Source organism: Hemiscyllium ocellatum, chromosome 28 (genome assembly GCF_020745735.1).
Source record: "Hemiscyllium ocellatum isolate sHemOce1 chromosome 28, sHemOce1.pat.X.cur, whole genome shotgun sequence".
Classification (NCBI taxonomy): domain Eukaryota; kingdom Metazoa; phylum Chordata; class Chondrichthyes; order Orectolobiformes; family Hemiscylliidae; genus Hemiscyllium; species Hemiscyllium ocellatum.
The window spans coordinates 26,808,704-26,824,380 of NC_083428.1; the positions used below are offsets into that span (position 1 = coordinate 26,808,704).

The following is a 15,677-nucleotide window of genomic DNA, read 5'->3' on the forward strand; positions in this document are numbered from 1 at the left end:
ACTGTCCCCAAGCTATCACTACTAACTTCCCCAAGTTCCCAAGTCTTCATGTCTTTCTCCATGCTAAACATAGAGGAGAAATATTCATTGAGGACCTTGCCCATCTCCTGTGGTTCCACACATACACGTCCACTTTGGTCCTTGAGGGGTTCTATTCTCTAGGTGAAAGTGAGGACCGCAGGTGCTGGAGATTAGAGTCGAGAATGTGGTGTTTGAAAAGCACAGTGGGTCAAGCAGCATCCAAGGAGCAGGAGACTTGACATTTCGGGCAAAAGTCCTTCATCAGGAATGAGGCTGGGAGCCGAGGAGGTGGTGAGATAAATGGGAGGGGGATGGGGGTAAGGTTGCTGAGAGTGTGAAAGCTAGATGGAGGTGGGGGTAATGGTGGTAGGTGGGAGAGAACGGTGAAGGTAAGGTGGGAAGGAGGTTGGACAGGTAGGACAGGTCATGAGTGTGGTGCTGAGTTGGAGGTTTGGATTTGGGATAAGGTGGGGGGAGGGGAAATGAGAAAACAGGTGAAATCCACATTGATCCCATGGGGGTTGGAGGGTCCCGAGGCAGAAAATGAGGCATTCTTCCTCCAGACATTGGGTTGTTACGGAATGGCAATGGAGGAGGCCCAGGAGCTGCATCACTTGATGGAGTGGGAGAGGGAGTTGAAGTGTTCGGCCATGGGGCAGAGGGGTTGGTTGGTGTGGGTGTCCCAGAGATGTTCTCTGAAGTGATCTGTGAGTGGGCATCCTGTCTCCCCAGTGTAGAGGAGACCGCATTGGGAGCAATGGATATAGTAGATGATGTATGGAAGTGCAGATGAAGGTTTGATGGATATGGAAGGTTCCTTTAGTGTCTTGGATGGAGGTGAGGAGGGAGGTGTTGGTGCAGGTTTTGCAAGTCCTACGGTGAGAGGGGAAGGTTCTGGGATTGGAGGGTGGGTTGATGGAAGGCATGGACCTGACAAGGGAGTCGTGGAGGGAATGGTGTTCACAAAAAGCAGATAGGAGTGGGGAGAGAAATATATTTCTGATGGTGGGGGTCTGTTTGTAGGTGGCAGAAATGGCAGAGGACAATGCAACATATATGGAGGTTGGTGGGTGTGAGGTAAGGACTAAGGGAATTCTGCCCTTGTTGTGGTTGGAGGGACGGGGTTTGAGGGTGGAGTGTGGGAAGTGGATGAGATGTGCTGGAGGGCATTATCAACTATGTGGGAGGGGAAATTGCAATCTTTAAACCCATTATGTGGATTTCACCAGTTTCACCAATCCATGCATTAATGTGAATTTTACCAGTTTCCTCATTTCCCACCTTATTCCAGATTCAACCTTCCAACTCGGCACTGCCCTCATGACGGGTCCTATTCTCTCTCTTTAGTTATTTTTTTTCCTTTAATATACATAAAGAACCTCTTTGGATTCACCCTAATCTTCTCAGCCAGGGCTATCTGGTGGCCCCTTTTCGCCCTCCTGATTTCCTTCTTCAGTAAGCTCCTGTATCCTCAATATACCTCCAGGGATTCCCTTGATTCTGGCTGCCAATGCCTGAGCCATGCCTCCTTCCATTTTCCGGTCAAAACCTCTATATCTCTTGTCATCGTGGGTTCTTTACTCCTGCAAACCTTGCCCTTCACCATCACAGGAACATTAAGACTTGAACTCTAGTTATCTCACTTTTAAAGGCATCCCACTTGCCAGAGGTCCCTTTGCCTGCATACAAACGACTCCAATCAATCCCTCAAGCTCCTGTCTAATTCAATCAAAATTTGCCATGTCCCAGTTTAGAGCTTTAACCAATGGACCAGTTTTGTCCCTCTCCATCACTATTTTCAAATTTATAGAACTCTGGTCACTGGTCCCAAAGTGCTCCTCCACTGTCACCTCAATCAGCTTTCCTTCCCTATTTCCCAAGAGTAGGTGAAGTTTTGCCTCTCCCTAATTAGGAGCCCCAGTATACTGCTTGAGGAAACTTTCCTGAATGCACTTAACAAATTCCAACCCATCTAACCTTTAACGCTCTGGAAGTCCCAGTCTATATTAAGAAAATTAAAATCCCCTACTATGACAACCCTATTGCTCCTGCAAGTCTCACCAATCTCTCTGCATATATGTTCCTCTAATTCCTGTTGATTATTGGCAAATGGTCTGAAAACAAAGGATCAAATTTGATGGATCGTCATGGTTCACCAGATTGCTTGTTGATAAAGTTGATTTACTGATAGCCAACAACCAATGGAAGACCTTCTAAGCAAGCTTTGGTTCAGATGCAAATTAAGTTAGCCCCAAGTCTTTGGAAAGTTGTTACATTTCAGCTTCTCATAATTTATAAATAGTTAAAACATTGAGATGGGGAATCATCATCAGATTGCCAATTACTTCACCCTATAGAGACAGACCTGAAGTTGTTCTGCAAATTTGAAGGTTTTTAATCCTAGTGACTCTCTAGGATTTTGAAACAGAAGGCAAGTCCAGAAAGGTTGTTCGGCAAACATCAGCACATTGTCCCATAGTCTGTAGCCAGGTTTTCCACCAGAAAGGGCAATAAGCACCATACCTTTTTTTATTAATTCACAGGAGGTGGACATCATTGGTAAGGGCAGCATTTATTGCTCATCCTTATATGCCCAGAGGCAGGTGAGATTCAACCACATTGCTGTGGTTCTATTGTCACATGGAGGCTATACTGGGTAAGAATTGCAGTTTCTTTCCTGAAAGGGCTTTGATGCACCACATGGTTTTTTCCTTACAATCGACAATGATTTGATGGTCATTGTTACATTTTTAATTCAACATTTTTATCAGATTCAAATTCTGCCATCCGCCATGACAGGATTCAAAGTAAGGTCCTTTGAACGTGAACTGGGTCTCTGGATTAGTAATCTAGCAATAATACCACTGGGCCATCTCCTCCCCTTTATCTCTCTAAAATCTCAATTTGGTTGTTTTTTTTATTTTCACTTGACTTTCAGTAACTCTACAGGTGAATCACAGCCAGAATTAAGTTACTGACTTCATTTCCAAGAAACCATTTCTCCCTAGGTAAAACTCTGTTGAGTCAGAACAGTTAAGTATCTTCCATTTTTCCACACAGTCCACAAATAGATAATATAGTTCCAAGAGTATAGAGAGAAAATATCATATAAGGAGTTGGAGTCTAAAACAAAAAAAACAGAAAGAAAGATTTTGAGTTTCTTTAGCTATAGAAAGGGCAAAAGTGGACATTGGGCCACTGGAAAATTATGCTGGAGATAGTACTGGGTCACAAGGAAATGGCTGAGGAACTGAATAATTACTGTGTGTCAGTCTTCACAGTGGAAGACATGAGTAATATCCCAAAACTTCATAAGAGTGAGAAGGCAGAGCTGAGTGTGGGAGCCATCACCAAGGGGAAGGTGCTAGAAAAACTGCATGGCTTGAAAGTGAATAAGTCTGAAGTGCAAAAAGACTTGTGAATTCTAGTCCACTATTCGCTCAAGACAAATTTTCAGGTTGAGTCAGTAGTTCGGAAGACAAATGCAATGATGGCATTTATTTTGAGAGGACTTGAATATAAAAGCAAGGATGTACCTCTGAGGAATTATAAGGCTCTGGTCAGACCACATTTGGAATATTGTGTGCAGTTTTGGACCCCATATCTCAGGAAGGATGTACTGGCCCTGGAGCGTGTTCAGAGAATGTTCACAAGAATGGTCCCAGGAATGAAAAGCTTAACACATGAGGAATGTTTGAAGACTCTGGGTCTATACTTGATGGAATTTGGGAGGACGAGGAGGTAACTACATACAGAAACATACAGAATACTGAATGGCCTGTGGAGATCAGATGTTTGAAGATGTTTCCATTGGTAGGAGAGACTAGGACCTGAGGGCACAGCCTTAGAGTAAAGGGAAGACCTTTTAGAACAGAGATAAGGAGAAACTTCTTCAGCCAGAGAGTGGGGAATCTATGGAATTCATTGCCACAGAAGGCTGTGGAGGCCAGGTCATTGAGTATATTTAAGACAGAGATAGATAGGTTCTTGAGTATCAAGGGGATGAAGGGCTACGGGGAGAAAGTGAGAGAATGGGTTTGAGAAACTTATCAGCCATGATTGAATTGTGGAGCAGACTTGATGAGCTGAAAGGCCTAATGTCTGCTTCTATGTCTTATGGTCTTATGGTGTGTATGAGTGGAAGGATCTGGGTGTAATTGTGCCTAAGCCTTTTGAAAGTGGCAAGACAGGTTGAGATAGTGGTTAGTAACACATGCAATATTCTGGGCTTTATTAGTAGGAGCATGGAGTTCAAGAACAAGAAAGTTCTGTTGAAATTGTATAAATACTGGTTCAGGGTATTGTATCCATAGCTGAAATTGCACTTTAGGAAGGATGTGAAGATATCAGAAAGAGTGCAGAAAAGTTTCACAAAAATGGTTCCAACTGCAAAGAGATATAAAGAACTCTTCCCACTCATGAAGCAAGCAACACGTGATGGCAGAGCTTTGAAGTAATTGGTAAAACAAACAATAGTGATATGACACGAAATATTTTCACACAGTAAGTGGCTATGGTCCGGAATGCATTGCCTAAGACTGTAGTGGAAAGAGTAGAGTCAATTGAAAGGTTCAGAAAGGAATTAGGCTATTATCTAAAAAGTAAAAACGTGCAGAGTTCCGGGGAGGAGGTTGGGGAATGGCGCTCAACGAAATGCTCATTGGGAGAGTAAAAGCGACGGGCTGAAAAGCCTCCTGCGCTCTAACAAGTCCATGATTCTAGTTAACTCCAGGAAATCATTGTTTTATGTATAAAATGAAAACGACCTAAACATACAAATTACATGATTGCTAACAAATATATTCGGAGCTGATTCTATACCTATATATCATACACTTCCAATTAACACAATGAATAATTTTCTGAAATCAACGGTGACATGAAATAAATTGCTCTGCACCATTTTCTACCAAGAACAACTTCAAACTGTGACATTATATTACATATCAAAGGTTTTGAAGTGGCTATGCAAATATTTTGGCAGTCAGTTGCTAAGTCTGAATAACATAATGCAAACTTAATTCTTTTTGAACACACTGATCAAAACAATTTTACAAATAATAAAGAAATGAAGTTTTGCGCAGCGATATCTATGCATTTTAGTAATGAAACCGGTAATGTGCTATTACTTTAACGCTTTAATCAAGATAAAATCAGTTAGTGGCGCTACATATCAAAACAAAACAAAGTTTCCATTTTAAAAAAGGCAGCAAATGTTAACCCTTTGTTGGCAAGAAGGTAATTTCCCATCAGTGGCATCTGATTCGTGCCTTTCTTAATATCAATATGTTAACAAGTTAGCATGATGTAAATATTGGGATCGGATTTAATTTTATTCGTGTTCATGTTAATTAAAGCAATTCATTTCCAGAAATTAATCCTGTCAGATGGTTATTGAGGAGATTTAGTCATTGGCCCGTCTTCTACAAATTGTAGAGGGCGTGTGTGGTAAATAGTACCACGTTCACAGCAGACCACACAGCACAATGTGACGCTTCAATTGCTTTTCGTTGCTAGGTTTTAAAATCGCGGGCTATGTTTATTGTCAAATTTATACAGTGATTGGCTTGATACTGCTGCTTCAGATTTTGTTTTGCCTTTGTACTGTAATGATAGTGCAGGCGATTGTTTTTAAACAAAAACAGGAACAGCTGCAGAAACTCGGCGACGCTGGCAGCATCTGTGGACAAAAAGCAGGGTTAACGTTTCGAGTCCAGTGACTCCTCATTCCAGTGGCTAAGTACTTCAAGACACGGTGTTGGCGTTGTTTTCTAAAGGAGGGTCATTGGATTAAAACGGGTCACTGGACTCGAAACATTAACTCTGCTTTCTGTCCACAGGTACTGCCAGATCTGCTGGGTTTCTGCAGCCATTTCTGGTTTGTTTCAGGTTTCCAGCATTAATATTTACGCAAGTTATTTATTTTAGTTGTAAATCACACAACACCACGTTTATTTGGAATCTGTTGGACTATAACCTGGTATTGGGTGATTTCTAACTTTCTCATTCCTGATGAAGGGCTCTGGCCCGAAACGTCGAATTTCCTGTTCCTTGGATGCTGCCTGACCTGCTGTGCTTTAACCAGCAACACATTTTCAACTCTGATCTCCAGCATCTGCAGACTTCACTTTTTACTCGATGATTTTTAACTTTATCCATCCCAGTCCAACACTGACACCTCTAAGTTATGTTTTAGTTGTGCCAACTTTTAGGGTGACAACCATAATTTGAGCTACATAAGGCTAAATAAGTTCTGTGAAGAGGCGGATAATTGTTCCTGTGAGAGCTTCTGCATGTCCCTTTAAGACACACGGTGGATTAAACACAGCCTGGGGCGAGCAGACCTTTCTGTGCGTCAGTAACGACGGGCAAAGTGTTCAGTTCGCTTTGAACAGTTTCTTCCCCAATATCTTTACTACCTTCATCGCAGTCAATGGTATTCATTCCTGGCCTCTGAGTGACGCCTCTGTTTGTAAACTATCGCTGAGCCCAGCTGCGCTCTTGGCGGGGAGGGGAGGGGGTCGCTGTTGTTCGAAAGTTCTCCTGGAAATGCAATTTCCTCTGTCAGCGCTGATGGACGCTGAGGTTCAACTCCGTCCTGTGTCTGAAGGCATCCCGTGGGGCAAGGCAGCCCTTTTGAGGGTCAATGTAAATTTCAACCAAGCCGCCTTTGCAGGAAGGTGAGCTCTGACAGCTTTGTCTCGGATGCAGACAGGCGTGTTCCCCGCCCTGGTTCGTTTTAAATCTGAGTTTGTGAGGGAGAGTGGTCTGTGTTCCTGAAGGGTTCAAAGGGGCAGTGGAGCCCGAGTCTGAACCTCTCACCAGCTGCTGGCAACCTTGTGGTTTCGATTGGTGTGAGCAAGCAGAGCTTTCGACATTACATTTCACACAGCGCAATCTCTCCTCACAGTATGTCGCTCCACCTTTGGAGAAGGGCCGCTGCAGGACGCTTGTTAAATGCAGCGCAGCTTCCCTCGGCGGTCTGGGGGCCAGCTGGGAAGAGGCGAGAGTTGACTCTGCAGCTTGTCTATAATCCAGACCAAATGATGGCGCTGCGTATCTGTCAGGATCCAAAGTGGCTGCACATTTTAATGCTCTTAAATCAGGCAGCAGACTAGATAGGAGCCCTCTTCGCAATGCCTGGAAGTGCAGGGGGATGCCAGTGAGTCCCAGCTGGCACTTGAGCGTCAGAAGCTCTGTCTTCAGGCGTTTATTTTCCCGCATTAGAGCCAGAATCCTCATCTCCAGCTGCATGTCGTGTATGCGCCGTCTCTCTCGCGATTTCTTGGCCGCGTTGTTGTTTCTCTCCCTCTTGCTCCAATAATTGACATCCTTCTTCTCTTCCGGCACGAATTCCCTTTTCCGCCGCGGAGCTGGAGACAGAGCTGTCCTCTGGAACCGAAAGCCCCACTCGCTTTGTGCTGGGTCACCTCTGGGGACACCTGCAGGCCGCATGTCAATGTAGGGAGAGCTTACCGCTGCAGCACGGACATCTGCCCCAGGCTGAGAAAGGAGGTGGCGATAATCCACACGGGCGTTTGAATAAGACATCTTCTCCTAGCATTGACCAAAATCGGCTTTTGAGTTTTTTTAAAGTTTGTTTTTCTTAAATTTGTGATATATAAAGAGGGGGGATACCTTTTGTGAAATCCTTTAATCGCTGCCGATGAAGCCTGTACGGAAGCAAAACATTCCACATTATTGCAGGACCTGTGCCCGCGGAGTAGTGACATTGCAAATGCGAAAAGAATTGCGTTAAGAGCCTCTTACACTAGAGATATTGGTAGCTTAGTTTGCAAGACTGTCGAATTCAAAATCTTTCAGAAAATCGCCGCAGTTTTCAAAGTTTTGTAGCCGCATAATCAATCATTAAACATTTAGGTTTCTGCCTTGTCTCACAATGATTTATTAAACTTCACACAGAAAATTAATCTCGAATAACAAACAAAATAACTAATTGATAGGTGGGATGTTACCATTTCGAATCTGAATGTTCATACTTTTTTTTAACACCGAAATTAATCCATTCCCATTCTCTCCACAGATCCTGCCATACTTTGCTTAGTTTTCCCAGCAATTTAGTTTAGTTTTTGAAATTAATCCATTATCGGGCATTTTGAAGCACCAAATGTTAATGGCGAGGACTGCAGCTCTTCCTATTCTATTATTCAACTGAGCTTTAAATAGGGTGTGTGGGGCACAGAAGTGCTACCATAATTCTATCAAACATTCAGGGCAGGTACAGGACAGATAAATAGAGTAAAGATAGTTAGACTTGCATTTAGATGATATGTTTCATGACCGCAGGACATTCCAAAGGACTTTACATCCAATGAAGTACTTTTAAAGCTTTGTGATGTAGGAAACGAGGCAGCCAATGTGGACACATCAAACTCCACAAGCAGCAAAGTGCTAATGACCCGAAAACCAATTTATGTGATATCGATTGAGGGATAAATATTGGCCATGACACCGGGGCTAACTCCCTTCGTGTTCTTCAAAATCGTGCAATGGGTCTTTTATGTTCACCTGGGAGTCACCTGGAGGAGAGACAGAGTTGACCTGCGATGATGTTTGTGCTCCAACCAAGATCTAATGCATTTCTGCATTAGGCACCAGGTAGATACAAAGCAGACTCCCTTACTATTGTCTATCATGTATTCCCAGGTTAGATGCAGTAAACATTTGCTACAATGGAAGTTATATTTTGCACATTCCCATGATTAGATTTTAGATTAGATTCCCTACAATGTGGCCTTCGGCCCAACAAGTCCACACCCACCCTCCGATGTTCCTGCACTGGGGAAGTATTTGATCAAATAGTGTGAGAAGACAGACTGACCCTCAATTTAATGTCTTCGCTCAGAAATAGCACCTCTGACAGTGCAATACTCCTTCCATTTAAGACTGGAACGTTTTGCTTGCTTTCCATATAGTAGCTTTCCTACATCCTTAAGAAGCATCAGAGTCTTTGTCTTGCACCTCTGAATATCCTGAGCTAGAGAAAGATGCAAGTTCTTGTTTCTTTTCAACGCATAGCCCACTGGTCTGTAAAGCTGGATTCTGCTGCTTTATTGAACAAATGAGATTTGTTTTACCGTCGTGAGATGAGGTAATTGAGGTGAAATGGGAGAGGTCATGTTCGTTAGTTGGCCTCAGTGCCCAAGGGATAGGGAGTAACATCGGCGAGGAATTTCACTCTCTTCTATTGCATCGTCATGAGAATCTGTTTCGATTTGTTGATGAGACTCACCTCATAGTCTGAGCCCATCACTTGAAGGAGGGCGGCACGGTGGCTCAGTGGTTAGCACTGCTGCCTCACAGCACTAAGGACCCGGGTGACTGCTTGCGTGGAGTTTGCACATTCTTCCCCATGTCTATGCGGGCTTTCCTCCCACAGTGCACAGATATGCAGGTTAGGGTGAATTGGCAATGCTAAATTGCCCATAATGTCCAGGGATATGTAAGTTAGGTGCATTATTCGGGGTAAATGTAGAGTGATAGGATAGAGGGAATAGGTTTGGGTGGGATACCCTTCGGAGGTTAGGCTTGGACTTGCTGGCCCGAAGGGCCTGTTTCCCCACTGTGGGGATTCTATGAAAAGCTTCTTCACAATTTGGAAAGTAATGAATTGAAGTGGGTGTACCTCATGATTGTGTAAGTCAATTCATTCAGGCAGTGTACTGACTGCATGATTCCTTTTGATGCTATTGTGTTTCCGGTCAACGTATTTCAGGATATTGGGTAAAGTTATTTATCTTGTTATTGCATTGCAGGATACTGGGTAAAATAATTCCTCTGGTCACTGTATTACCGGATATTGGATAAAGTAATTTCTCTGGTCATTGCATTTTGGGATATTGGGTAAAATAATTCATTTGGTCGCTGAATTACAGGATATTGGGTAAACCAATTCTTCTGGTTACAGAAAGAGGTAATTCCTCTTGTCACTGTATTACAGGGATATTGGGTAAAGCAATTCCGCTGGTTAATACATAACGGTATATTGGTTATAATTGTGTGTTATTATAATAGGAAGTTACTTAAATTCATTCATTTACTCGGAATTAACTATCTTTCGTCGGGAATTCCCGAAATTAATTAATTCCAACAGTACATTCCAGGATTTTCTGGTGTAGCACAATTACAAGATATTCGGGAAAATATCTTTATCAGACAATATAAATGTGGCGAGATGTGATCTCAGAGAGGTTTTGTTTTACGAGGATGCCGTTTGATATATTTTAAAGCGAAATGTCTTTTTCGGATGAAATCATATTAACAACCAGTCACAAGAATTGAGTTATCCATAAGCACCCTGAGCTCACATAGAATTCTTACACTCGTTATGGTTTCTGCTCGCCGTAAAGAACCATAAAATTGAATGGCTAGAAACACAAGCGCATTTTTAAAAAAAAAATGTACACCCTCTGAACATTCCTGAATAAATGTACCCTTACCTGCAAGTCAATGAAATGGACAAGTGTTCTCTTGAAGCGTGGGTGCTGCCGGCTTCAAATAAACAACGAAAATCCGGAAATAGTCAGCTAGAAAAAAGAAGTTCCAAAAATTTCAAAGGCTTTGCGAAGCTTTTGAACTCTTTCCCTCAGTCCATTTTTGTTCAACGCGATCGTAAATCATCCTTACCTGTTCACCTCACTGCTTATCTAACTACTCTTGCACAGACTTTTGTAAAATAAACGTTTCATCTATGCATTGCTTCAATTAAAATAGCCTGCTTCCCTACAATTCATTCGATTATTGTAATGTCCGACTTTATATTTCTTTTATAAAGTACCGAATGCAAAATAAAGGTCTCCAAATTATATTCCTGTTTGTTGATGAAAAGTGTTTGTAACCTCTTGCTTTGTTCCTAATGTCCTGAAAACAATCCTTTCATGTTTCTTCTTTATTCAGGGCATTATATATGAGCTGTACCTCAGAACATTTTAGTTTGTTAAGTTGTCCATAAGAACAAGGAACAGAAGTATGCTGTTCAGGACCTGGACCCTACTTGGCCAAGCTATGGAATCATGGCTAACCTGATAGACTTTCACTTCCTTGCTTAAAAGTAAACCATCTTCCTGGATCTGACAAATATTCAATGACTCCACACCAGGGGTGGGCAATTAATTCTTCGAAGGGGCTACATGAGAAACCTAAGTTGTGTTGGAGGGCCGAACCAACAATAAGTTGAACATAATTCTGCTCAGTATTAATGTTCTCCCATTGTAAAAAATATTAAATTATATAGTTTTGTACTGAAACTTATAATCAAAAGAATAAGGATGTCCTGTTACAATAAAGATATGAAATTGCGGAGTAGGTCAAATATAGAAGAAATAAACAGTAAAAACAATAATTTCAGTATTTCATTTTATTTTAACATATTAATCTCACAAACCAGTAATGAAAATTTGTTTAATTATTGTTCAGTATTACAAGCAACAAACAACTCTATACAAAAAGCAATAAGTGCTTTTGATGTTTTTCAGTTCATTTTACTTGTTTGGTGAGAAAAATCCAGCCTGTTTTGGGCTCGAACATGTGCACTGAAATCTGTTGAATGTCTGAGGTGGATATGCGAAGGACAGCTGAGAGGTGATCATCAGTGATAGAGGATCTGTGTTTGGATTTGTTGAACTTCACTGAGAATGTCTGTTCGCATATATAGGTTGATCCAAAGAGGACTAGAATCTTCTGAGCATGCCTCCTCATGTGTGGAAAGTTCTCCTCTTTGAGGGAAGAGTAAAAATCAAGCAGTGAGACTGACCTAAAGTACTCTGCCAGAAGTGTGTCAGACTGCAGTTCAATGAGTTCAAGCTGAACATCACTCGGTGTATTCTCGACATTGTATGTAAATGGGGAAAAAAACATGTGCATTTCATTCTCAACCATTTAAAAGTCTTGACATCACCTTGAAAATTCATAATGCAGTGCTTCTAACAGAGTTGAGTACCTGTGGAGGTGATCAGCTGAAGGTAAAGCTTTCTTCAGTGTTGGCAAGTGGGTGAGAATGGTGTCCTCCAATTGGCTTGAGAGAAGCTGCAACTTTCTCATAAAAGCCTTCACCAAGTTGTACATTTCATGCACAAAAAGGCCCTTGCACTGCAGTTTCACATTTAGTTCATTCATACGTGCAGTCACATCAACAGCAAAACCAAGGTCTGCAATCCAGTCTGTTTCTGAATGTTGTGGAATGCCATTCCCTTTCTTCACACAGAAATCTTGAATCTCTTCTCTCAGGTCCCATACACTTTTCAGCAATTTGCCCAGGCTGAGCCACCTGACCGCTGTGTGGTAGCCTTTGTCACGATGCTCAGTCTCATTTTCCTCCAAAAGTGCAACAAACTGTCTGTGATTCAAAGCTCTTGCCCTGATGAAGTTAACTATTTTAGTTACAACATCAACCACATGGTTAATTTTTAACACTGACTTACACGACACTTCCTGATGTATAATACAATGCAAAAATACCAATTTCTGTTCAAGGTCAATTTCTGTCACTTTATCCTGCATTCTCTTTAAGAGTCCAACATTTTTCCTGTTAGATTTGGACAACCATCCATTGTCTCACCCGCCAGCTTATCCCATTTTAGTCCCAACGTGTCCAAACATGCATTTACCTCCATGAACAAATCATTACCAGTTGTTGTTCCTTTCATTGACTGCATGGCTGCCAGCTCCTCCATGATATTAAAGTACATAGTTATCCCACGTACGAAGATGAGTAGCTGGGCTGTGTCACGTACATCGCAGCTCTCATCCAAAGCCAAGGAAAAAAAGTCAAATTTGACCGCTCTGTGCTGCAGCTGAAGCTCCAGATCCCCATTCCTTCTTGTTACAGTGCGACGGGAGAGGGGCACATTCTCAAATGCCTCCTTTTTCTCCAGGCATAATAGTTCTGCAGAGTCCAACAAGCACTCCTTAATAAACTCTCCATCAGAAAATGGTTTACTGTTTCTGGTGATTTTGTGGGTTATGACATAACTTTGTCTTGGCGAGGGCTGACATTTTGAGGGCTAGCCAGCAAGCATCACTTTTAGCTGTTCACGCACATGTGCATCCATACGTAAATAAAAAAAGCATCCTTTTCAAAACAAAAACAACACAGTTGTATTGCGTGCATGGCATAAATACTTTTTCATTTATATTCTAATTTAAGATTGACCTCATGCGGACCGGACAGGAATGACCCACGGGCTGTAAAATGCTCAGGTCTGCTCTACACCTACCATCTTTTCAGGAAATGAGTTCTAAGGACTTAGAAACTTTGGAAAGAAACAAAAAATCATGGCCTCATCTCTGTTTTAAATGGGGACCCCTGATCTTCAAACAGTGACCCCTAGTTCTAAATTCTCCCTGAATAGGAGACATCCTCTCCAAATCTACCCTGTCTGAATCCTTCATGACTTGATATGTTTCAGACAAGTCACCCGTTGCTGTTGTAACCTCCATATGACAATTCACTGACATTAATCTGGCAAACCTTTTCTGAATTGCTTCCAATACATTTAAATCCTTATTTAAATAAGGGGATCAAAACTGTGCAGTACTCCTGCCTGACTTCCTTCGTTTTGTAATTGCCCTTCTATAACTTCTTTAATAATGTCTTCTCATATTTTCCATATGACTGATGTTAACATGACAGGTTTATGCTGCCCTGCATTGTGTTTCTCTCCCTTTCAGAATAAATTAGGTACATTCACTATCTTCCAATCAAATGGAATCTTGCCAAATCTAGAGAATTCTAAATAATTACAACCAATGCGTCAATATTTAAGGTGTTACACATCTCTTGTTCACATATGGATGACAAATTCTAATCATGCTGTCTGATATTCTATTCTAATCTAATGTTCATTCCACATTATTTGTGGCATCGTATTACAAACTACTGCTTTGGTCTCAATTACAGGAGTTACTTTATTTCAAAGTCAAAAATCACACAAACCAGGTTACAGTCCAGTAGGTTTATGTGGAAGCACTAGATTTCAAGGTGCTGCCTCTTCATCAGATGCTTCCAAATAAAACCTATTGAACTATAATGTATTGTTGTGTGATTTTAAACTTTGTCCACCCCTGTCCAACACCGGCACCTCCAAATCATATTTCAGACATCTCACAAAATGTAGCAAAATACTATGAAAGACCTTCAGGAAAGGCAAAATGTATATGTGCTTTGGGTTCAAATATCATAAAAATTTCAATCACTATTTTCTCTGGAGCATTAGAAGCTCAGGGATGGAGGTTTATAAAATCATAAGTGGCATGGAAAGGGTGAGAGGAGGTCAAAACTAGAGGGCATAGGTTTAAGGTGAAAGGAGAAAGAATTGAAAGAGACCTAAGGAGCAACTTATTTCATTCAGATGGTGGTGCATTTATGGACCAAGCTACCAGTAGAAGTGGGGTAGGCTGATACAATTACAACGTTTAAAATATATCTGGATGGGTATATGAATATGACGGGTTGAGAGGGCTATGAACCAAATGATTACAAATGGGTCTAGATTTATTTAGGATATCTGGCTGGCACGATTTGGTCCAAAGCAGCTGTTTCCATGCGGTACGTCTCTACGACTCTATGACACTTGTGGAAAAAAACCTATGTTCTTGGTCTGAAAAAAAAAATGATGGGGAGAAATCTTACCTCAGAAGCATAAGATATACTAAAAAGAAGTCTAGTAACTTACATGTCTATTAAACTTTTCATGAACTTAGGATGCCCTAAAATCAGTTACAACCAATGAAATCAGTTTTGTAATGAAAGTGGCAGCCACCTCACATATAAAAGCAAATTATATGTGCTGGAAATCTGAAATAAAAATAGAAAATGTTCAAGAAGCTCAGCAGATTGACAGCGTTGACAGATTGAGAGAGAACTAGAGTTCATGTTTCAAGTCTGATGTGAGTGTTCTTCAGAAGAAAAATTAGAAGAAGTCACATCAGACTCAAACATGTAACTCTGTTTCTTCCTTGCAATTTTATTTAATGATGAAGCAATTAAAGTATCCAGATGAAAAGAAAATAATGAGAGAAAGCCAACATTGATTTCAGGTCTGATAAAAGAAATGTGATGATAACCTGATAATCTGCTTTAGTTAAAAAAAAAGCAAACTTGAAAGAAAAATACAGAAAATGATGGAATTTTTCAGCAGGTGGACAGAGTCTGTAGAAAGAGAGCAATTTTAAAAGTTAACCTAAGACTTAAGGATCATTCCAGAAAGCGTTTTTTTTCCCCGAAAAAGGAAATGGAAATCTGGAACTCAGTTTCCAAAAAAAGCTATGAATTTGAGTCAATTAAAATTATCAAGGTTGAAATTAATACTGTTTTGTTTGGGAGGTATCAAATGAAATTAAAAGGAGTCAGGTAAATAGACTGGAACTCTACATTTAACAGAATGAACACTTAGGCTTGAGGGGTTTATTGAATACTCTTGTTCCTATGTTACACTAGTTTATGAAATCGGTGGCATAAGGAATCCAGGTTTCTTATTATAGTTTGTTATAGGATATTATCTTCATATAAAAACAAGCAACTGTAGTTTGGATCTACAGTTGACACATATAAATCATCTCAATACCAGATCAGCAAGGACTTTACACATAGTGCAATCATTCATATTTACTATCTTTCATGGTAAAGAATTTGATTA

The 15,677-nt window shown here is 41.0% G+C and overlaps 1 protein-coding gene across 4 annotated transcripts; it reads right to left on the reverse strand.

Annotated features, from left to right (window-relative positions):
* Positions 1–5,074: 5,074 nt before the first annotated feature.
* On the reverse strand, positions 5,075–10,545 carry LOC132828960 (uncharacterized). Of its 4 annotated transcripts, none has more exons than XM_060846185.1 (2): positions 10,482–10,536; positions 5,075–7,694 (listed from the first exon to the last, which is right to left on the reverse strand). In XM_060846185.1, exon 2 carries the CDS (start codon positions 7,570–7,572, stop codon positions 6,586–6,588), a length of 987 nt encoding a protein of 328 aa, XP_060702168.1. In that variant the 5' UTR covers positions 7,573–7,694; positions 10,482–10,536; the 3' UTR covers positions 5,075–6,585. The 4 variants fall into 4 exon arrangements, 3 of the variants coding, with proteins under 3 accessions (XP_060702168.1, XP_060702171.1, XP_060702169.1); XM_060846188.1 differs by lacking the exon at positions 10,482–10,536 and adding an exon at positions 9,120–9,174; XM_060846186.1 differs by lacking the exon at positions 10,482–10,536 and adding an exon at positions 8,864–8,927.
* Between the last annotated feature and the right edge of the window lie 5,132 nt (positions 10,546–15,677).